At 38.5% G+C, this 25,310-nt stretch overlaps 1 protein-coding gene across 1 annotated transcript; it reads right to left on the bottom strand.

Moving 5' to 3' along the window:
* Window positions 1–18,975: 18,975 nt before the first annotated feature.
* On the bottom strand, window positions 18,976–20,719 carry LOC110870187. Its single transcript, XM_022119387.1, has 4 exons — window positions 20,617–20,719; window positions 20,257–20,507; window positions 19,603–20,159; window positions 18,976–19,177 (listed from the first exon to the last, which is right to left on the bottom strand). The coding sequence occupies exons 1-4, from the start codon at window positions 20,717–20,719 to the stop codon at window positions 18,976–18,978; spliced, it is 1,113 nt and encodes a 370-aa protein (XP_021975079.1).
* Between the last annotated feature and the right edge of the window lie 4,591 nt (window positions 20,720–25,310).

The following is a 25,310-nucleotide window of genomic DNA, read 5'->3' as shown; positions in this document are numbered from 1 at the left end:
GATTTTAGTAGTATCCCGAGCCCTGTGCCCTTGACATTTGAGGATCCATCAGTGTGTAGTATCCAAGGATCCTTGGTCTCATCCAGCTGTTGGACCTCCAATTCTGCTTCTTTTTGTAGATCACTACTGAAATCAGCCACAAAGTCAGCTAGTGCTTGGGATTTAATGGCTGTTCTTGGCTCATATCTTATATCATGGGCACTAAGCTTTACTGCCCACTTAGCCATTCTTCCTGACATCTCTGGTTTCCTGAGGACATTCTTAATTGGAAAGTTAGTTCTAACAACAATAGTATGGGTTTCAAAATAATGCCTTAGCTTAGTTGATGCCATGATTAATGCAAGAATAAGTTTTTCGAGGTGTGAGTACCTGGATTCGGCATCAAGTAAACTCTTACTTACATAGTAGATAGGGTATTGTGTACCTTCATGATCCTTAACAAGGACAGCACTTACAGCGGTTGAGGATACCGCCAAATATAAGGATAACACATCTCCTTTTTCGGGCTTTGATAATGTTGGTGCTGCGGACATATATTCTTTAAGGGCTTGTAAAGCATTCTCATGTTTCTCAGTCCATTCAAACTTCTTGTTCTTCCTTAGGATATCGTAAAATTCTTTACATTTTTCTGAGGATTTTGATATGAACCTGTTCAGAGCTGCTATCCTGCCTGTTAGCCTTTGCACATCCTTAGCATTGGCAGGGGACTTGATGTTCACTAGTGCTTTAATTTGCTCCGGACTTGCTTCAATGCCCCTCTGAGTTACCATATATCCTAGGAATTTACCTGCCTTAACGCCAAAGTGGCATTTGGAAGGATTAAGCTTCATGTTATAATTATCAAGGATATCAAATGCTTCTTCCAAATCCCTTAGGATCAGGAAATTCCAAGTTGGTGATATGGTGTTAAGGAAAGCATTCCAGAATACCACAAATCCCGCTGATGGCAAGTTAGCACCAAAGTGGGAAGGCCCCTATCTGATTGAATCTGAGGCAGGAAAGGGGGCATACCGTTTATTAAAAATGGAAGGTGATCTATTACCAAGGGCTTGGAATGTTGTCCATCTGAAAAAATACTTCATGTAAGAAGGATCCAGGATCCTTGGTCATCCTCACATCTGGTATACACAAAGGATCCTTAGAGGATATATGATCCTCATTCTGGTAATGATTTGATTTTTTATTTATCTAATCCTTTAATTTATTTGATTACAAGGAGAAGGATCCAGGATCCTTTATCCTTCTTCACTAAATTCTAAGTTTTGCAGAAGTTGGTGCATCTTTGACAAAGGATCAAGTATCCACTGAAATCTCCTAAGTCTTTGGGTTTATCCCCAGTTTTGGGTTTATCCCCAGTTTTGGGTTTATCCCCAGTTTTTGGGCTTGTCCCCAGTTTAAGGTATCTACTACCTTCTATGAATCAGGTTCTTACACCTTCGCCAGTTGCACACGATTATCCTAGTGTCGTTAAAGGCAATGGGACCAGTACCCGCTTTAGGGGCTGACAATTTCATTGTACTGGCTGTATTTAGGATCCTAAGTATAAAGGTAGACGTACCATACATCTGTTCCTAAGATTTCTAACGTTTTCACGTTAGCTAAGGTTTTGGCATTTCATGTCACTAAGTTTGGATAGTCGCCAGTATGGGCCATACTCCAGTTTACACAAGTTCCTTTGGGCTTGTCCCCGGTTTTTGGGCTTGTCCCCGGTTTTTGGGCTTGTCCCCAGTTTTGGGCTTGTCCCCAGCTTATTGGGCTTGTCCCCAGATTATTGGGCTTGTCCCTAGATACTAACATCTTCTCTTACAATTGGTTATATTGCAGGTTTCTAAAGCCAAACAGTTGAGGATCCTGGATCCTAACTTTCTACAAGATTTTATCTTTTGGTTTTCACAGTGGTAAGTGTTAAGGATATAGGATCCTAACTTGGATTCTCTGGTATGATCCTTACTTACTTTAACTTTATTCTTGGTTTTTCAATTATACCCTTATTCTTTGACAACAGGATATATGATTCTAAATTATCTCACTTTTCAGAATTTTTGATTAAAGGATATTTGATCCTTGATCATATCCTAAACTCTTTGACATAAACTGATTTTGGTGTTCACTTAATACTTTTATCAATAATTTGTAAATTCTAAAATTATGCAATGACAATCAACAAGTAAGTATACACAAGATGAACAACACAAAGATAGCCAAAAGATTAAAATTTTATTTATTTATCAAAGTTAACCCTTTTAAAGGTTGTCAAAATTGCCAACCCAAGCTTCTACCAGCAATACGTTGCCTGTCCACTTGGGTTGGCAAAGGGTGTCCATACTAAGAGTTTGTTAAGTGCAGGAAATAAAAGATGAGGGGCATCAAAGGCTTCATCCTCCACAAACAGAAAGACCCATCCACCTTTGCTACCCCCATTGTCCAAAGGATCAGTGATCCTTAAACCTAGAAACTATTGTTCACCATACAAACCATTGTTTGAAACATTAAGACAAACCACTAAACCATAAAAAATGGGCTCCGGCCACGTCTAGAAATATCCATCATTGCACATTCATGCAGCCTACACCTTCGCTGCCTCAACCACCTTTTCACCATCACCTTTACCATTGCCAACAGCTGCCTCCTCAGGATCCTTCGGTCCACTGCCTCCGGCTTCACCAGCTGCTACCCCCTCAGGTTCATCCTCATCATCCAGCTCAGCTAGCCTCTGCTTCCAAGCCTCCTGGTCCCATTCAGACCTGTCAAAGGCAGGATCCTCAGCCTCCTTAGCCATTAGCAGCTTGATCTTCAACATGGCAATAGTTGCGGAGAGCTTAGCCCCATCCATGACCTCCGTCCTCTCTTTCTGGGCTGTGATCTCAGCCAAGAGCAGCGCCTTCTGCAGCATGTTGACCTCCTTTTTCCAGGGAGGAGATCTTTTTATCTTTAGCCAGGAAGATCCTTTGGAGGTCCAGGTTCTTCTCTTCAGCTTCAGCCAGCTTCTAGTCTATCGGGATTTGAACCTCAGCAAATTTCTGCAAAAAGGAAGTCAATAATCAGAATCCTTTATCCTCAAAAAAGGAGTAAAGATTTCAGGATACAATATCCTTACCTCGGAGATATACTCTTGAACCTGGCATTCCATGAGGGGGAGGCCTTTAGTAGGCTCAGCAGTTTTCCTCTTCTTGGCACCCTTGCCCCTAGTACTCATGCCCTTAGGCTCCGGGATGCTTAGGCTTGCAGCCAGCTCTTTCTTGATGGATCGAGAGGATGCATATTCTTAGAGGTCACTCACGCTGAACCTGGAAGCAGACTTTGAGGATTTTCCAGCACCTACAAGCATAACAAACAGATAAGTATTCATATTTTTATTTTATCAAACATGTATATATACACATATATGGATACTTACTTGACATGGTGTAGGAAGTGGATGAAATCTCTACTGGATCCTTTGATTTCGGTGGATAAGTTCTGATGGCAGGGTCAAGCTTCCAAAAAGCTTCAATTCTCTCTTGGGTGGCAGGTGATTCTTGAATGTGTGACAAAGTTATAGCTGCATAGACAAAGATGAAGGATCAGTTATCCTCAACAGAAAAGAAAAATTCTTACCGGTTATCCTGGTCTAAGGATCCTATATCCTACCATCGGTGTTCCACTTTTTGGAAAGTTGGTTCCCATTGGGAATAGAATCCATCCTTACGAAGAAGAATTGATTCCTCCAGTTGGTGTCGTTCTTGGTGGTTTTCAAGATTGGGTGAGATTTCTGGGGTTTGGACTTGAAAAGATATCGGTAGGTACCATGACTAACAAGGTTGTATAGTTGGCTCAATTCAGACATCCCTATGTCTATGCCTTCAAGTTCTGTTATGTGCTCAAATCTGTGCAGGACTCTCCACACCATCGGCATCGCTTGGATGTAGCAAAGGCCGGTAAGTGTGAAGAATCCCTGTGTAAGAAAAGGGAAGGGATAGGTAAACCCTATTTGGAAGGGAGCAGTAGGGAAAGTGATCCATGTGTCTGACACACAGTCACTCTTAGTAGAAGAATCGAAAAGTCTGAAGATAGTGCCATCAGGGAAGCAGGATCAGAACTAATCAACTTCAGGATCAGTGAATCGGCACAGTTCCATCGAAGGGTTCTTGATTAAACCCTAACTCTTCAATGGGTTGTTGTGATCAGGATTCTTGGCAGGGGAGAAACGAGTGCTCATCTTCGCCATGAATTTTTGGAGAACAGAGGATCAGGGAAAAGAATATCAAAGAAAAGAGAGAAGAGAATACCTGCTGGGATCTTCGGATGTGGATTTAAAGAAGAGGGTCTTGAATATAAATGCAGGATTTGATCCTTATCTCTAACCTATTTATAATGATTATTGTTGCAGGAGATGATGACCGTTGACATCAGCATCGCAACGGCTATATCCATAAGCAACGGCTAGTCCGAATTAAGTTGAAACATGACTATCTAATTGGATATCAACTAGTCATGTTTGGGGGCAATTGTTAGGGATAGAATTTCACAGCTTATGGATCATGGATCCTCAAGTGCAGCTTGGATCATGGATCCTCAATTCAGTTTGAATTAAGGATCCTCAGGAGATGTTGCAAGACTAAGGATCCAGGATCCTCATTATTATCCTAAACTAACAATTGTTTCCATCATGTTTTAACTTATTTTGCAGGTGTATTCGAATAAGACTTGGTCCAATCGAGATTTAGGGGAATATGCTTGATGATTCTGCACGTGTAATAGAATATTTGACCGTTATGGTGATCGGGGGGAGCTTAGACCATTTGCGAATAGTTAGTTAGCATAGATAGTTTCTATTTTAAAATGGGGATACAAGCTTGATTTAGATATTATTAGCAACACACCAATATGTTTTGGTCAAAAATCACACAAGGATAATGCAACCAAATCTGATTTTGTGAGGAATGATGCTTGAATTGAATGAACAAATGTATGAACGAATAGAAAATGAAATCAACAATGAACACCGAGATTTATACGAGGAAAAAGCCCTTGATCTTTATGAGATCTCTGGCATAAAAAACCTCGGGTGATGGAAACTACCGATCACCAACTATATTGCATAAAAAAGATTACAACTTTGGAAGATATTGAGCTTGTTACAAGAAATTCTAGTGTGTGTGTGTTTGAGAGGGAATAGCAGAGGTGTTGTGTCGAAAATTGTGTGTTCTACCAGCTCAATATCCTCTAAAATAATAGGGAAAACTGCTAACAACTAACTTTGTGAAAAATAAGGAAGCTCCCACGTTCTTTTCCCATAACCGTTGTGAAAATATCACATATGGGGCATCTTGAAGGAATATTCCCGAGATTCTAGCTGAGATTTAGTCCACAAAGTCCATAATCTGCGTACAACACATTAAAAACGTGACAATTGTTAGAAATCATAAGTTCTGTTAAGGATCCTGTGATCCTCAGACTCTGGATCCTCAAACTCTGGATCCTCAGACTCCCTGCATCATCCATTAAGGATCCGTGATCCATGCCCAGTCTCAGGATAGATGATCCTTAGCATAAAATTCTTGCCCTAACAATTGCCCCCAATATGGAAGTTGTGATAAGGATTCACAGCTGTCATATTTCCGTTAGAAGCAGACTAGCCGTTGCTGCTGGTAACTAGTCGTTACACTGCCTGTCGTCACTGATAAGACCTGCCATAATCATCATTGCAAAATATATAGAGTTAGAGATAACTCCTCAAGTGCCTTTAAAGATCAAAAGATACTTCAATCTGTGGAGGATGAATCCTTCTACACCGTTCGCTATTAACCTTCCTCCAATTTAATTTTTGCATAGACACTTTAACTGTTAGATAGCCATGTGCGGCCTGGGTGGATGGAACATGGTTTTGCTGGTGAAATCCAAGCCAGATGATTTTGATACATAATGAATGGGTAATAACATTAAACTATTTTAGCTACATCTGTTGTTTCTTCCCTCTTACTTTTAATGTATGCTTTCTATTTTCAAAGGTATCATCTCCTAACAACCGGAAAGTTATCGGAAATCTGATGATAATGTTAAACTTTTTATAGAAAACTTGAAGTGTTGAGACAAATGTGGGTCAATGATTCTTAACCAAAAAGGATAAAAGACAACTTACAGCTTAGAAAAAGTTAGAATATAACATACCAGAGAATCCAAGTTAGGATTCTATATCCTTGTAAATTATTGCTGAATAAACAAATTGTGGAAGGTAAAGTTTCTAGGATCCAGGATCCTTATTGTCAGAACTTGTATAACTTTAGAGCTCCAAGATCCTGTAAGAAAAATAAACTTGGGACCAAGCCAAATAATTAGGAATGAACCCATAATAACTGGGGACAAGCCCAAATAAACTGGGAACAAGCCCAACAAACTGGGGACAAGCCCAAATAAACTGGGGACAAGCCCAACAAACTGGGGACAAGCCCAAATAAATTGGGGACAAGCCCAAATAAACTGGGGACAAGCCCAACAAACTGGGGACAAGCCCAAATAAACGGATGTAAACTGGGGTCAAGCCCATATAACTTGTGTAAACTGGAGTATGGCCCTCACTGGCGACTATCCAAACTTGAGCGACATGAAAATGCCGAAACCTTAGCTAACGTGAAAACGTTAGAAACCTTAGGAACGGATGTATGGTACGTCTACCATTATACGTAGGATCCTGAATACAGCCAGTACAATGAAATTGTCAGCCCCTAAAGCGGGTACTGGTCGCATTGCCTTGAACTGCACCAGGATCATCGTGCGCTACTGGCGAAACTGGGGACAGGCCCAAAACTGGAGACAGGCCCAAAACTGGGGACAGGCCCAAAACTGGGGACAGGCCCAAAACTGGGGACAACCCAAAAAACTGGGGACAAGCCCAAATAACTGGGGACAAGCCCAAATAAACTTTGGAGAGTTGGCCAACCACTTTGATCTTCTGTAAAATGATAACAACTCTGCAAAAGCTTAAATTTTGTGAAAATAGATGTTAACTGATTAACATCTTTAACTTATGATAAGTAATAAGAATAAAATGAATGAAAATGAAAGTAATGTGTTACCAAATGTAGAATCATATATCCTTTGAGGATCCCGGACTCTTAATCAGAATACTGGTATCGCTGAGGATCCCTGATCCTTCTTAATTAAAGTATTTTTTGAGATGAACAGCATTCCAAGCTCTTGGTAAGAGATCACCATCCATTGTTAACAAATGATATGCCCCCTTTCCTGCTACAGCTTCAATTACGTAGGGATCTTCCATTTTGATGCTAATTTGCCATCAGCCGAATTCGTAGTGTTCTGGAATGCTTTCCTTAGCACAACATCACCACCTTGTGGTAGGATATTACTGCGTATTTGACAAGCATCACATTTCTTTGTGTATTCCATAGCATACATCTTCATGGTAGGCCAATAGTATCCTGTTCTAAGGATCCTTGAGAATAGTGCCCTGCCCCCAGTGTGGTTTCCACAATCTCCTTCATGAAAGTCCTTTAGAACTTCTTGAATTTCCGGATCCTCGATGCACCTTAGATATGGACCTGCAAGAGATCGTTTATATAACATGTTATTTAATATTGTAAATCGAGATACCTTGACTTTGAAAGCTCTAGGATTTTCTCCTGTAGGAATCTCTCCATGTTGTATATATCTCATGATTGGAAGGATCCATGATCCTGAATGAGATTGTGTATCATCACTAGGGATGATTGCAGAATCCTCTCCTATCTCCATAGCTACATGACCCTCAATAGCAGGGGTTAGGATATGGATAATAGGGATCTTGATATCCTCTGGAATCTTCAAGGATGATCCTAGATTAGCTAGAGCATCAGCTTCTGCATTTTCTTCCCTGGGTACCTGTGATAGACTGAAAAGAGCAAAAGAATCTGCCAGTTTCCTGACTATTTCTAAGTACTTGATTAGTTTTTCACCTTTAACAGTGTAAGAACCGTTATAATGATTAGTAGTTAATAGAGAATCTACATATACTTGAAGATACCTGATCCTCATATTCTTAGCTAATTGCAAACCTGCTATCAAGGCCACATATTCAGCCTCATTATTAATGGTTTGGAATTCACATGCAATGGATTGGGGTATAATGTCCCCCTGTGGCGATTTTGGTAGTGTGCTTTGTCTAGTTCCTTTAACATCTGAAGCTCCATCCGTGAGGAGTGTCTAAGGATCCTTGGTCTTCTCAAGTTGTTGAACTTCTAATTCAGCTTCCCTTTGTAGATCACTACTGGAATCAGCCACAAAGTCAGCTAAAGCTTGGGACTTTATGGCAGTCCTGGGTTCATAGTTAATGTCATATGCACTAAGCTTGACTATCCACCTTGCCATTCTACCTGACATTTGAAGTTTCCTGAGAACATTATCAATAGGAAAGTTAGTTTTCACAATAATAGTGTGAGTTTCGAAATAATGTCTATGTTTAGCGGAAGCCATAATTAAATCGAGAATTAATTTCTCTAAATGAGAATACCTGGCCTCAGCATCAAGTAGAATTTTACTTACATAGTATACCGGATGTTGAGAGCTTTCATGATCCTTAACTAGGATCACACTTACTGCTTTAGCTGAAACAACTAAGTATAAGGAAAATGATTCTCCATTTTCTGGTTTCATCTGGGCTGGTGCTGAGGATAGATAATCCTTAAGAGCCTTGAGTGCAGATTCATGCTTATCAGTCCACTCAAACTTGCCTTGAGCAATTTGTCTACCTCTTCTTGGATAATGGCATTCCTTTCAAGTGCAAACTTTCTCGTTTTTTGGTGTATTAGCTTGAAAGACCTGTCAATACCAAGTTTGTGAGTAATAACATTCTTAGATATACCTGTCATATCTCCATGTTTCCAAGCAAAGGTAGATTTTCTTCTTTCCAAGAAGGATACTAAATCCTGCTCAATACTGTCTAGGATCCGGATCCTATAAAAATTTAGGATTCAGGATCCTCTAGGTTCAACAGAATATCCTTGACGTCTTTCTCTCTTGCCTCCATGACGTCTTGCTCCTTGGAGGCTGGCTTCATTGAAGAAGTGTAACAGTTCTTTGCCTCCTGGTGATCATTTTCTATCTTCACCATATCTCATAGAGTTGGGAGCCTGACACATTGATGATATGTTGAGGGGGACTGCCTTCATATCGTGTATCCATGGCCTGCCAAAGATAACATTACAGCAAGATAAGCAATCAATAACATAGAATTTTTTTAACATAATTCAGTCCCTCTATATAGATAGGAAGTTTGATGTCTCCCAATGTAATCTTTGTCTCTCCACTGAATCCCACAAAGACAGATGATCTTTGGACAATATCGGATTCAAGGATGTCCATTCTATTAAGGACATCCAACTGGATTATGTTCACTGAGCTTTTCCCATCAATGAGAATCCTACGAACAAAATGGTTAGATATAAATAATCTAATAACCAAACCGTCATGATGAGGATCATGTATGTCGACACGGTCATCCCCATCAAAGTATATGACTTTTTCCTGGGTAAGAATGGAAGTTCGAATAGGTTTGTCCCCATTCTCCATCTTTGTTTCCTTTGCATGTCTTTTAGCTGCTGAGAACCTCCAGAGATGAAATGAATGATTTGAGCATCAGCTGGTGGAGGATGAGGTTTTTCAGGAACTTTCTCGGGATCCTTGATCCTTAACTTTTTCCTTCCAAGCAATTCCTTCAAGTATCCTTTGCTCAAAAGATAACCTATCTCCTTCCTTAATGCTATGCACTCATCTGTGAGATGACCAGAATCCCCATGGTAAGCACACCATTTCGATTCGTCTTTGGTGGCAGGCGGTTTGTCATTCTTCCTTGGCCACCTAACCTTGTCACCTAAACTCTGCATAGAAAGGATTAGTTCATTATTATCAGCAGAAAAACAATATTCAGAAATAGGAGGATAATCCTCATCATCTTCCTCTTGTTCCACAGCATGCACATTCTGGTTGTCATGCTTGGAGTATTGCTTGGATCAGTTATCCTTGAGATAGGATCCTTATTTGTCTTGCTTTGAGGATCCTGACAATCTCTCGTGGATCCTTTTGTCATCCTCTAAACGGATGAACCTAAGGGCCCTGTTCCTTTCCTCATCTAAGTTCCTGCAAGGGGTCATGACAAGATCATCATAGAACATTGAATCCCTAAGTAAACCCATTTTAAAGGCTTCTACAGCCGTAGCTATATCCAGGTTAGGGATATCTAAGGATTCTTTACTAAACTTAGTGATGTGATCTCTAAGTGATTCATTTTGACCTTGTGTTACCCTATATAGATCACTAGTTAATCGTTCAAATTTTCTACTACATGAAAATTGACTATTAAACAGATTAACTAGATTAGCAAATGGAGTAATAGAGTAAGGGGAAGACTTAGCAGCCATTTAAGAGCAGATCCTGTGTGTGTGGATCCGAAACCCTTGCATAGACATGCTTCTTTTAACCTCTCCGGGATGGGATTGATCTCCATTCTTTCCCTTGTGACTTCCATCTGGAATTTCAAGAATGGGCTTAACCACTCCTGGAACACTGGATATCATATCTTTGAGTTTCTGCAATTCCTTAGCCATAGCTTGGTTGATTCCTGTATCCTGCACGAAACCATGGTTAGCATTATAAGAAGTATTCAAAGTGTTACCTCCTAATGGATTCAAGGTTGGAATTCCAGATGTGAATCCATATTGACGGGATTCTGGTATAACTGAGGGACCAGAAGAAGCAATAGTCTGCATCGGTATGAAGTCTCCTAGATGAACATCTGAACTTCCGGGTTGCACACTCCTTAGTATCCTTGATCCTGGAAGATGTTGGATCCTTGATGTGCTGTGAATGAAGGTCTTGGAGGATAATCCATGGATCCGGAAACCTGAGATGAGGATCCTTGAACCTGGAAGGAGGATCCTTGAACCTGAGAGGATCCTTGAACCTGAGAGGATCCTTGAACCTGAGAGGATCCTTGGACCTGAGAGGATCCTTGAACCTGAGAGGATCCTTGAACCTGAGAGGATCCTTGAATCTGAAAGGATCCTTGAATTGGCTGCGTCCCCATGCATTCTCCTAAACTGGTGAAGAATCTCTGATGCTGAAATGAGGATCCTGAAGGCTGGAAAGAGGATCCTTGAGCCTGAGATATTGCCGATGATCCAGAACGCATTGCTGTTGATCCACCCTGGTATTGGTCACTTGGAGCTGCAGAATGCTGGGAAGTTATGACCGGAGTGTCGAAATTTAGCGACCTCGGCATCAAAGGGGAGTGATCCTCTGCTGATTTTTTTAATTTCTTGATTTCATCAATTTCGCGAAGGATCCTGCCATTATATTTATCCTGCTGCTGCATGTGATCCTTCATCTGCAACATCAAAGTATAAAGATCAATGTTAGTAGGTGTAGAGGAAGAAATAACGGTTGGTTTTGTGAAAACGGGGGTTGTCTTCTTCGGAGCATTCTTCTGGAATGCAGGGGGGAAGATGATGTAACGGTGGAATGCCCTGTGATGAGGAAACCGCCGACATGGAACTTGAAGTAGTTTTTCTCTGAGAAGCCATGTGGTTGAAGGTGATGAACCGAAATGACCGAAATGAACAAAATTTCTCAGAAATGAAGCACCAATTGCCCCACGGTGGGCGCCAAACTGTTTTGGTCAAAAATCACACAAGGATAATGCAACCAAATCTGATTTTGTGAGGAATGATGCTTGAATTGAATGAACAAATGTATGAACGAATAGAAAATGAAATCAACGATGAACACCGAGATTTATACGAGGAAAAAGCCCTTGATCTTTATGAGATCTCCGGCATAAAAAACCTCGGGTAATGGAAACTACCGATCACCAACTATATTGCATAAAAAAGATTACAACTTTGGAAGGTATTGAGCTTATTACAAGAAATTCTAGTGTGTGTGTGTGTGTGTTTGAGAGGGAATAGCAGAGGTGTTGTGTCAAAAATTGTGTGTTCTACCAGCTCAATATCCCCTAAAATAATAGGGAAAACTGCTAACAACTAACTTTGCGAAAAATAAGGAAGCTCCCATGTTCTTTTCCCATAACCGTTGTGAAAATATCACATGTGGGGCATCTTGAAGGAATATTCCCGAGATTCTAGCTGAGATTTAGTCCACAAAGTCCATAATCTGCGTACAACACATTAAAAACGTGACAATTGTTAGAAATCATAAGTTCTGTTAAGGATCCTGTGATCCTCATACTCTGGATCCTCAAACTCTGGATCCTCAGACTCCCTGCATCATCCATTAAGGATCCGTGATCCATGCCCAGTCTCAGGATAGATGATCCTTAGCATAAAATTCATGCCCTAACACAATACACATTCGAACTCTCTGCAAACTCACTGCGATTACACACTTTTGCACACTAGTGATCCTTGTACCAAGCTTGTTATCATCCCGATTTGCAACTTTCTTTGTTTAATATAGTTGGTGATCGGTAGTTTCCATCACCCGAGGTTTTTTATGCCGGAGATCATTCATTGATCAAGGGTTTTTTCCTCGTATAAATCCTTGTGTTCATTATTCAATTCATTCATTTGTTGTTTGCACAATTGTTCAATTAACCAAGCATCATACCTCACAAAACTAGATTTGGTTGCATTATCATTGTGTGATTTTTGACCAAAACAGTAAGAATGTAATTTTTGTGGTAGTTGATAGGCTTACTAAGTATGCTCATTTCATGGGACTGTCTCATCCTATTTCTGCAAGTTATGTGGCCCAATCCTTTATTGACAATATGTATAAGTTGCATGGATGGCCTACCACCATAGTCTCGGATATGGATGCAATTTTTTTAAGCACCTTATGGCAAGAATTTATAAGGTTGCAGGGAATTGAGTTGGCTATGTCCACAGCCTATCATCCACAAACAGATGGCCAGACAAAAGTGGTGAATAGGTGCTTGGAAACATATCTCAGGTGTATAGTTTTACATTATGGGAAATCATGGGCTCATTGGTTATCTTTGGCTGAATGGTGGTACAACACTAATTACCACACTCCTATCAAGACCACTCCATTTCAGGCTTTATATGGTTTTGCCCCTCCTCTACATGTTCCTTACATACATAAGGACACTAATGTTGCTAACTTGGATGATGAAATGTGTTCAAGAGAAGAGGCCATAGTTGTATTGAGGTCTACATTGTTGATGGCTCAAAATAGATTGAAACAACAAGCTAATAAACATAGAAGTGACAAAGCTTTTCAAGAGGGTACATGGGTCTATTTGAAACTAATATATCCAAACTTCTTTAAGAACGACAACATTTAATAAGTTTTCTCCGAAGTATTTTGGACCTTATTTGATCATTATTTTTTTTTTTTTTTTTTGAGAATAGCTTTTGGATTGGGACCCTTTCTCTTTTTAAAAAGCCAAATAGCTCAAAAAAAAAAAAAAGCCTTTCGGGGCTTCCCTCGCCTGGCTACACCTTCCCTTCTTCCCCTGAAGGCATAAAAACAAAATAACAAATCAACTGGATTTGCCTCAAGAGTCACAGCTGCATCCAGCGTTTCATGTATCCCTTCTTAAACAGGCCAATGGTCCACCAACTACTGTTGTTCCTGTTCCAAAAGTTGCAAGATTTTTGTATCAACCAGCCAAAGTTTTGGATCATCATTTGGTAAGGAAAGGAAAGAAAAGAAAGGAATACCTCAGGTATTGGTTAAGTGGGAAGAATTGTTTGTGATGGAGGCTATGTGGGAGAATAGGCATGATTTACAACTATGATTTCCTGATTTTCAATTTTAAAGATTGTCAATTGTGGTTTTTGTCAGTTTTAACCTTATGGATAAGGTTTGTTCGAAGGGGGTATTGATATGTGTAGTATAATAGTTCAGGTTGTAAAAGAATAATAGTGTAGGGTTGTAATGAGTTAGTTGATTGACAGTTATAATGCAGTTGGAGCTAACAGACATGGGTTAGCTTGATTTCGAGAATTCTCTCATCTCTTTAGTTTCTTCTCTAATTGAGCTCTATCAAAATCCATCTACGATGTCCGATCTTAGGCCATCTTGTTCGTTCTCATGTTGTAATTGTAACTAGAAAATGACGTTGAAGATAATCAATGAAAACCTAAAGATTTGATGGTGTCATCCATTGTTAAAGATCAAAATTTAGGGTGTGTGATTTGCATTAAGATTCAAAGAAAACAGTTTAACAATAAGGATAAGGAAAGTAAGAATTGATTGAGTATCGCATGAGAAAAAAGAGCGGAAGGCATTGGGTTGGTTTTAGCGCTTAAAGTCAATCAATATGGAGTAAGAGTTTGCCACGTGACAATAAATGGTCTCAGAGAATTCCAAGTGGTCATAGATTGTTTTGATTTATTATAACGTATAGATATAGATATAGTCATATAGATATATCGGTGCCATTTGTTAATTCAGTTTAAATGAATGTGTGTAACCAAAATCAAACCAGAAAATTCATTTATAAAATTTTTTTCTTGAATGAACCATCGGTTATATCAGTTTTTTCGGTTATACAAATCAATTTTAATTTCTCAAACTAAAGACATATCTCAAAGCAATCGTAGGAGTGGAAAAAGGTGATAGGGGCGGTGATCATGACGGCCATGTGGGAGATTTGGAAATCTAGAAACGAAAAGGTCTTCAACAATCGAAACATAGCAATTGCAAGATCGGTGGAGCAAATAAAAAAGAACTCTTTCTTATGGATTAGGTGTAGAACAAAACTGTGTAACCTACATTGGGATAGGTGGTGTGATTTTAATATTCGTGACGTTATCATATAATTAGGCTTTAGTTTCTTGCTGGCCTGTAACCTTTTCTATAATTTTTATAAAAGTTTCATCGTTAAAAAAAACTAATTAGTGTTATGTTATTTTAATTAAATTTATATAATCTTAAATAATAGTATTCTTTTTCTTGATAACATAAAATATACATAAATTCGTTTCTCCATTTTCTTGATAAGGGTGAAGGGGGTGCTCACCTAATAGGTGAGTTCCCTCTCTTACGCCCAACCAATACTCGTGTGCCACGTCAACTCCCCTCTTAAACTCCCCTAACACCCTAAATTGATGGCGGCACTCCCCTCTTAACTCCCCTTATTTTTTTATTCAAAAAAAAAAAAAAAGAAAAGAAAAGGTTTGATTGGTTGGAAATTAGATTGGCCCCACCTTCCTTCTCCCTCTCTCCTCTTCTCTCTTCGGTGAACCCTCACCCATTTCACTCCCCTCACCCACTCACCTAAGGGATGGCGGCGGTGTTCCCCTTAAGTGAATGGGGTCACCGATTTCACTCCACTCTTACGCCCCGTTCACCCTAACATAAAATATACATAAATTCGTTTCTCCATATTTTTTTGTCGCTTAACCTCAATTCCCGAAGTCAACGACTACGTTGATTTGGTTTACCTATGTATGAATTATTAATAACAACATGGATATTTTAATGTTAGATTTTTTAAAATAAAAGATAACAATTCTAAGAACGTGGGTTATGGTGGGGCGTGGGTTGATGGCATGGCACGACACGTGGATTATGGGGCATCCAAGATCAAAAGCCAATTTCAAAAGGGTATGGTGGGGCGTGGGTTGGGTGGTGTGGAAAAAAAATCAATTTCAAAGGTTCCGTCATGTCATGTGGGTAGCCCCGCCCAACGCCCGGGCTGAAACCCCCGCCCAAACCCAAACACACCCGGGGTGGTGACGTGGGCGTTTGTACCCAACCCCCGCCCCATACCCCATAGTCTAAGGGCATGTTTGGTTAAGTATTTTGAAACAACTTATTGACTTATTGGTTTTTTTAGAAAAGTCAGTATAAAGTAACTTATTGACTTATTGGCTTTTTCCCCTCACATACACCCTTATTGTCAAACATAATTTTGCAGCTTATGACTTTTTAAAAAGTCAATAAGTTGTTTCAAAAAGCTTAGCCAAACATGCCCTAAATCTTTTGTGATTTTGGTCACATACTTTCTTATGTTAAGTATCTACTTGTTTATGGGGTCGGGGTTAGGTTCAATTAGGAAAGCCATATGAGTTAATATGTTGTTTCCCTTAAGGTTAAGGACTTGAGCTCCGTCAAAGATTTGACATAATTTAAGTTGTTCAAAAAAAAAATTAATTTCAACATACCAATAGGTTCGTAATACATTGACAAAAACAAAACTTTTAAAAATACATAGGATTGAAAATTTTAGATTTAAGTCTCCAAGGCAATATAATTAAAATCAAGTGCTGAAAAGCGTGCATTTCTCTTGAGAGATGCAGGTTTAACTCACACTTGGTGCAGAGTGAGACACTAGTGGGCAATGATAAGAGACCCAGAGAAACCCGGGTTTGATCCTTGAGCAAAACGGGTTTTACCGTTAATTTCACTGTCGTGCCTACGGGCGGGTGGGTTATCGGGTTTTCCCCGAAATTGCTGGTGGACTCGGGTTACTCTCGGAGTATTCCATTTGGTCCAGCGGGTGCCCCAAAAGTACTCGGGATTGATTATGTTGGTCGTTCAAAAAAAAGAAAAAAAAAACAAAATTTACCGATCAAAAGAGAAAAAGTATCTAGTTGTTTGAATACTATTTACCTTTAGAGTTAATTAGACAGATGGAACCTGTGGTTTATAACTAGTTTCGTTTTTTAGTCCTAACTTTTTTTTAACAGGTTCAGGTTTCATGGTTTCAATTTTGTAACATCTTTGGGTACTAACACCAAAGTTAATTAATTTTTTTGTTAAATTTCAGTAAAATGACTAAAATACCATTCGATTTTAAAGGACTCTTTATGTCATTACTCTATTATTAATTTCAAGGACCATTTGTGAAAAAAAAAATTAGTAACCAAATACGAAACTAACTATAAACCATAGGGTTCATCTTTGTAATTAACTATTTTTTACATTTTTATTTTTTATTTTTTTTGAACGGTGACTTTCTTTTTGAGTGACCCAATGTCACAACGCCTAATCGGCAGCCCTAGCCTAGTCTGCCCAGACTTGCGTTGTCTTAATCGGGCCCGCGCTGGGTTGGCCAGACTTGGTTACGGCATTCCCCCGGAAATCGTACTGCCTCCACACGAGAAGCCTCGCTGAAGTAACAGCCGAATGAAAACCGGGGTGCGGCTCAGGATCGAAACCCCCTCGATGGGTTTGTCACCATCATTGCCCAATATCTATCCCAGTATGACACAAGTGGGAATTGAACTTAAGTCTCCATTTGGAAACCCAAATCTCCTACCACTAGGCCACAAATGAGAGGATTTTACATTTTCACTTTCAAAATGAAGTTTCAAAATTATTATTTACCTAAATAGGAACAGACCTGTTTCAATATTATATATTCACTTTCTTTACATTTTTAGTACCCAAATACGAACATATGTTTCAAAATGAAGAAGCTGAATAGATTTATATATTTTTTCACTTTTCACCCTCAACTTAAAAGAACTTTACTATATAACCTTAAGGTTTGGATTAATCTAAATAAAACTCCAATCTTAATATAATCAAACTAATCTGAAGTTTTTCTTACAGTTACAATTATTACCATTAGTTTATGAGCTATTAACATATTTAAAATACGAACACTACCAACGAACATATATTAAATAAAATGTTTGATTAATCGCCGATAAAGTTCGATCAATTTTACAAAGTAATAAATAAATAGTCTAAACTCCACATGATAATGGGGTTCTTAATGTTACTTAATTATTATAGGAAAAAATTTCTAATATCTATTTAAAAATATGTATATGTTCGGCATATAACAATAGTCATTTAATCAGTTTTACAACATATAAAATTGCGGACTTAATAACACATATGCACCCTATGGTTTATAGCTAGTTTCGTATTTGGATACTAATTTTTTTCACAAATGGTCCTTGGAATTAATAATAGAGTAATGACATAAATGGTCCTTTTAAAATGGAAGGGTATTTTAGTCATTTTACTGAAATTTAACATAAAAATTAACTAAGTTTGGTGTTAATACCCAAAGGTGTTACTAAATTGAAATCATGAAACTTGAACCTGTTAAAAAAAAGTTAGTACCCAAAGACGAAACTATCTATACACCACAAGGTCCATCTGTGTAATTAACTCATACTTTTATTATGTTTTCCTTTGTAACCATATAAAAATTGCAATTAAATTTATATTAATGCTCCTTTAGTTTTTTTTTAACGGCTGATATAATAAATATATGTAACGTGATTGTTCTGATATGCTATAATACAATTATTTAATGATCTGGATAGTTGTGAATGCCCATCAAATCATGTTTTTTGCTTTATGTAAAATTAGTTGGAAAAAATGGCATTAAATTTTAAAATATGCTGTTAGTGCGTGTTTTTAACTTCCATGAAAATCACATTTACTTTTTTTCTTAGAAAAAAATAAACTTCGTTAAAAAACACACATAAAAGGATAAAAAGCCAAACAAAACACACCCCTGACTTAAACGGGCAAAGGGCAAACAAATTACAACATATCGGGTATTTACACCACTCCCCCAACTAATATATTTATACGAAGATCTATTTTTAACCCAACCAAAACGCCTTAATTTTATCTCCTCCTAGGATATCTTACGGACTTCGATTTAACTGCTTGAAAAACAACTCGTTTCTTCCTTTCCAGATACACCAACAAGAAATTATCATTAGGCCATGAATAATTTTCTTAGCTTTCGGACCGAACTGAGAGAATATGTGAATGTCCATAATTTCTTTGAAGTCGAAAGTGAAAATAGGCAGAATTTTGCACAAAACACTAAAACCCAACCATACCGTATTCCACAATTTCCTCATACTCTTCACAAAACGGGCACATAACCGACGTGATATCCAAGCTCCTTCTTCTTAAATTTACTCTCATAGCTAACACGTCCAAATTTCCTCTCAAAGCCATAATATTGCATTTAAGAGGAACCCATTTCCACCATTCGAAACTAGGAAGATTGTTTGCCCCTCTATCTTCTATCAACGCCTATTTAACGGACTTCACCGGAAAACCGCCCGAATCTACACCTGCCCAAAACCACAAGTCCTTACCATTGGAAAACATAACCAAATTTAGAACATCTTGCCCATCCTTCCACTCCCTAAGCTCAACCACCAATTCCGGCTGTCTAGACCAGTTCCATGCGATGCCATCGATCTCCTGATCCGTAATTATCTTGTCTGATACACTGCACAATTTAAACGTTTCTAGACTAAACCAGTGCAACCATCCTTCCCTGAAAGGAAGATCGCCCACCCAAGTGTCCACCCAAAACCGAATCTCAACCCCATTTCCTACCTTGCCCGAGATCAGACGATCTAAACCCTTCCCATTTAATTTCAATTTAGATATCAACATCAGTGTATTTTTCCAACATCCTGAAATGTTGTAGTTAAGTGGGAGAAAGTTCCATTGGTTCTTTTTGAAATGACAGGCTTCCATCACTTTCCTCCAAAGATTTTGTTTTTTTTTTTTTTTTTTGAAAAATAAACTTCATTAAAACACAAAGCCGCCTCAAACCGAGGCGACCAAAACCAACAACCCACCTACAAATTTACAAAATTACACCAATCGGACCATGACGTATCTACATTTTTATTCCTAGCTTTGTACCATAAGAACCCCATTCTCTTAACCTCACCAAAAATAAACTCAAGTTTAACCTCTTTATTATTGAACCTAGCTTCATTTCTCGACTTCCAGATTGCCCAACATCCAATTCTAATAATGCCTTTCAAAGCTTCTTTCTTATTACCTTCCATACCCGCATGTTTATGGGCCTCGATGAGATCCCTAAAAGAGAAAATCAGCCAAGGAGAGCACTTGCACCAATTACATATCTTCATCCAAAGCATATTCGCTAATCGACAAGACGTAAACAGGTGCTCGACACTCTCATCTTCTTCGCTGCATAAACCACAAATCGGACTCCCGGCTGCAATATTACGAGCGAATAAAGCATCAACAGTGGCTATCCGATTCAACTCCGCTCTACAAATAAAAATGCTGCATTTCTTCGGGATCCACTTGCAATGTTTAGGAACATACAAATCCGAATCAATTCTGGATTTAACAAGAAGATTCCTAACCGAACAGACATTAAAATCCTCCTCTTTTCCATTCTCGGCTTGGGACCAGCACCACTTATCACAAGATTGAGACAAGTTAACCTGCAACAACAGTGTACAGAGCTCCACCAACTAGTTAATTTCAATTTCCGGGATATAGGCCTCTTCCAGCACCAATTAAACCGAGATCCATCGATACCATTACCCACCCGTAGACTAACATTACAATCTTTAACCGCCTCGATCTTATATAAGTTAGGAAACACGTCTTTAAGCGCCTATTTCCTAACCAACTATCCGCCCAAAAAACCGAGCTATTACCGTTAACCACCTTAACATTGAACATCAGCATAAGAGGCACTCCATTAACATACGTGTTGTTGAGCACTTTGACAACGTTGGACCACACACCCGAGCGAATTCTTGACCGGAATGAAGTCACTGTTGTATCTATTACCATGTAAAGCCATAATAGTTCTACACCAAAGTTTGTTTTTATAATTAAGAAACCTCCATCCCCACTTAGCCAAAAGGGCTGTATTGACATCTTTTAACTTACTCAGCCCAAGACCACCTTCTTTAACTGGCAATGTCACTATACTCCAAGCAACCCAATACAGTTTCTTTATCATCCCGTCACCACCCCAAAAGAAATTTCTCATTTGGGTTTCGAGATCCTTAACCACTTTCACCGGATCGAATCGAAAATATCATAGACCGGTTTCCAGTTACTAATGCGATTCATGTTGGCACCCACAGTAAGACCCAGATATCTAAAAGGGACACAACCCATTTGACATCCCACAATATCCGCCATGTTCGATAAAGAAGCCGAGTTCACACCCATCACATATATATTCGACTTGTTGATGTTAAATTTCAGACCTGAACACATGTAGATGTAGGATCGAATTCTAACCCGAACGAGTCTATCAAAGGAGTTTTGATCAGATACAGGTGCGGAAAACAAGTACCTGACGTAGAAACAGCTAGATCTTCACTTAAATCACAATTTTGATTGATATAACAGCGTTTACAACCAAATCTCACACCAGCAGCACCTCGGTATGGAAAACAAGAACGTTACCAATGATTTCGCTCAAGACCCTATTTATAGTGTTGGTAGTTTCGCTTTTATGTACACGTACATATAAGCGGAACCTCTCATGTCCATATAAGCGGAACTACTCATGTCCATATAAGCGGAACTACTCATGTCCATATAAGCGGAACTAGTAGTTTCCCACATACTAACATAGTAGTTTCCCACATACGAACATAGTAGTTTCCCACATACGAACATAGTAGTTTCCCACATACGGACATATCGGGAAATCTTGTACAATGTGCCCTAATCTAACATTCTAAGACTAAGACTCGATACAAGATGAAGTCGACAGATGTATGCACTAACAGACTCCCCCTCAGATGTTGACGAGTCTTAAGTGACGAGTCTTCGCATCTTCAGTCTTGATCTGTCTCTGAGCTTTACCCTCTCAATCTTTTCACGCAAGTCTTCAGACTCCCCCTTGCGATATGCTGGCATTTCTTCAGTTCATCGGCATCATCAGCTTTAGGATCGTTGTCTGGCTTTCCATCTAACAGCTTCTCAATATCAATCAGCCTAGCTCTTCAAGTTCCAAGATCGTTGTCTGGCTATCTCCAATCAGAGTCCTCAGGTATCAGAACCTGGCTCTCATCTAGCTCAGATCTCAAGAACAAATAACCTGGCTCATCTTTATCCTGCAAAAGCTCTACCTCAAAGTAAATTTCTCTCACATACATATTTCAAACATAAACACTTGCACTAACTCAGACTCTTCTTCAAAAACCCAAACCAAATGATTTTTCAATCTGATGAACCATTTTAAGGATTGATCAAAAGTAATCAGTTTTAAACACAAACTCCCCCTCAAATTATACTCATCATGTTTAGCACTCAGAATTTCGAAAATCAGCTTTCCAATATCAGATATCAAAAATCTTTTTGGATTTTTAAACTTTATGCTAAAACACACTGAAAATCTTTTTGGATTTTGTAATAAAGAAACATGTAATGCAGTAAAGAAATATTTACAGACAATATTTTTGTGAGTTCGTGTAAGAGGATCATATCAATTTTTGAGACAAGTCACCAACACCGTTAAGCTTCATTTCATTTTAAGTTCTAAACAATTCACTTAGATTGTCTGTATACTGGTCCACTTAAATTTTCACACAAAGTTCAATTGATCCGAGATACAATGTTAATGTTTTAAGCTCTTGAACTTATCCGTGTGTCCCATCACTTGAATATACTCCCGTATCCAGATCCCAATATTCAGTCTTACAGGTGAGTATACCACAGATGATATCTATTCAAGGGTTAAATGCGAGGGCCGTGAGAGCTCAGGTCGATACTTCCGTATACGCAGAGAGATGACGGCTTCGACTTTTCGGTGTGTCCCCTTTAGAGGATCTTTTTGATTTCAACAGCAGCGACTATCAATTTTATTGTTTCATCAGCATGCTGAGGGCGATGCTATGTTTCAAGCATTTTGCGGAAAGCATTATCCGGGGACTAGGTCAGTATTTCCATACAACAGAAGTCCCGGGATAATACCCCAGATATCACTAAGCATAAAGACCTAGTATCTCAGAATAAGGGACCTTTCAAACAAGATTTCAGGGGTTACCTATATATCCAAGATGTTGTTACCCACAGAATAAGCAAGTTTGAATTTTTAGGTTTATATCTCGTCACAATCTACTAAATGTGTAAAAACCTACTGGCATATCCGCATTGTTTATCACATTTTAACTTTCCAATTCTTTAGCATGTTGTGACAGTCCACTGATGTACTATCATTTCCTCTTTTCACAACGAAACTCATTTTTGAATTTTATCATGTTTTTGGCTTTTTCAAATTTTCTAATGTTTTTTGGATTTTCTGAAATTTTCTACTCCCCCTAAAATGCAAACACATTAAAGAAATTTGAAAACTATCTAAGCTTTTGACCCACTTGAAGAAAATTCAAAACAAACTGTACAGAAACATGACAACCGATATCAAATTGCCTCAATTCGCCATTCACTAGGCATAAACAATCTGAACTCCCCCTTTCACAAACCATTTTCTCATTTAGATTTCAAAACACTTACGTTTGTTTTAATCAAAATGATTTTTCCGGAAAATGAGTTTGTTTTTACCACTTGTAAGTTTACCACTTGTTTAAGTACGGGGATATGGTTCGTCATCTTGTCAGTTTTATCAAATGTAGTAAACCAAGTACAACTTAATGTCCTTGATTCACTGTTTGCAATCAAGCAACCTCTAAACCACTAGTAAGAATAACCACTTGTAGATATAACCAATCAATACCAATTGTAGGAAGGAGTCATCTACATTTTACCCATCAAAGTGCCGATTCCTGCTTCGCACTTACCAACCAGGATGCTCAGGCGTAGTCATTCAACCTGTAAAATTTTAACAATTTCAAGCATTTTCAAAACAACCTTATTAAACATGAAAGATGCCGATTCCTGATCCACGATTACAAACTTGGGATCTCCGGCAAGTCAGGATTTTCAAGCAAAGAAAATGTCCACCCAAGCCTGACCAGCCTTGGGTAATTTCAATTCGGATTTTGTTGGGGAGTAAGTTGCTTTCTTTTTAGCGTAGAAATCCTTTACCCCTTTTACCTTCCCATCGACCATTTTTTCCGAAAATCTTCTTTACTTTCCCATTAAATGCTTTCTCAATATCAAAATTATCCTTTTCAGAATAACCCTGATTTGAGATTTCAGACTTTCCAGCTTTCCTTTTAAAATTCTCAGTCCTCAATGGTGAAAAGTTCTCATCATCCATTGAAGGAACTGAGTTTTCATCACTCTCATCAAACTGTGGCTCCTCTGATTTTATGGAATCAGATTCATCACCAGATTTTACTTCAGATTTCTTAACAACCCATTTTTGATTGTCAAGTTTCACACTTCGCCTGTAAAATCTCTTCGAACATTCACCAACTTCAAATGTTGAATTTTTGAAAACTTTAAATTGTTCAGTTGGTGGTTCGGTTTTATCAACAATAACTTCTTTCAGTTTTCCAGAAACTCCCTCTTTTGTCTTGGTTGAGTTAGAACAATTCCATGCAATGTGTCCAACTTCATTGCATCTAAAACAGGTTCTGGTTTCTTTTCTCTGAACTTCATTCTGCTTTTTCTCAGCTAGAAATTCTTGATTTGATTGTCTCCAAAATGAGCTCTTCTTTTCCTCTTCAGCAGATGGACCTGAAACAAATTTTGTATTTGTTTTAGAAAATTTTTCATTTTTATAGTTTTCCGGTGGAATAAAACCAAGTCCTTTCTTTTTGTAGCTACGATTTTAGTTTGGTTTCTTTTGAAAACCAGAACCAGAATTGTAACCCTTTTTCTTGTTTAAACGTTGTTGTACTCTTGAGGTGTAAGGTTTAGGTTTTACTTTAAGATTTTCATCTTTTATTTCAGAAATATTTATTTCTGTTAATTTGAAAACCTTTTTGATCATTTCTGGTTTAACACCTCTTATTGGAAACTCTTTATCAAAATATAATTTGTCAGAATCATTCAAAGTATATACTACTTCAAACGTTTCATCATTCAAATTAGATTTTGACAACAAAAATTCTTTACTATAAACCCGTTTTCCCGATGATTTTGAACTCTTTTCGGACGAATTTGAACTCCCGACTGACTGACACGAACTTTCGGACTCGGACTTTGACTCTGACTCCTCATCCTTATCCAACACCTAATCGACCACTCGTTTTATCAGTTCGGACTCATGATCTGTGTCGGACGCTGTGAACGTGACGTCAATATTGTCTGGTAATACATCGGTTATCTCGGATTCTAACTTAATATTGACTGCCTGTTTTAGTTCTTCCTCGTTAGGTTTTCTAGGCGAGTACCCTTCCCAAATCGGAGGCGGACACTTATTATAACAGACACCCTGTTTCTTACCAGTATCCTTCTTCTTATTTGACTTTGTTTCTTCACCTTTAAACGCTTCAAATCCTTCAACTGTTGGATAAATTCTATCAATTATGTAGTCACAACCTTTGTAACTTCGCAGCAATCTTCTGATTCTTTCATTCTCAGCTGCTTCACTATCCAACTCTTTCTTCCACTTTGCACATTCTTCTATGTACAAGTTAATCACTTTCTGCTTTGTCATCATGGTAGCATTCATCATCTTCAAAGCTTTCTCTCTTTCAGAGTTAGTCTTCTCCAGA

The sequence above is a fragment of the Helianthus annuus genome, chromosome 8 (assembly GCF_002127325.2).
Source record: "Helianthus annuus cultivar XRQ/B chromosome 8, HanXRQr2.0-SUNRISE, whole genome shotgun sequence".
In the NCBI taxonomy this organism is placed as follows: domain Eukaryota; kingdom Viridiplantae; phylum Streptophyta; class Magnoliopsida; order Asterales; family Asteraceae; genus Helianthus; species Helianthus annuus.
Note: the sequence above shows the minus strand (reverse complement) of the source record. Positions and strands in the feature narration are given on the sequence as shown.

Coding starts and splice junctions, on each gene's coding strand:
- LOC110870187 (XM_022119387.1), bottom strand. CDS start 20,719: ATGAGAAATTTCTTTTGGGGTGGTGACGGGATGATAAAGAAACTGTAT. Junction 20,160..20,256: donor TAGTCTACGGGTGGGTAATG/GTATCGATGGAT, acceptor CTGTTGTTGCAG/GTTAACTTGTCTCAATCTTG. Junction 19,178..19,602: donor AAGAGAATGGGGTTCTTATG/GTACAAAGCTAG, acceptor TAAATTGTGCAG/TGTATCAGACAAGATAATTA.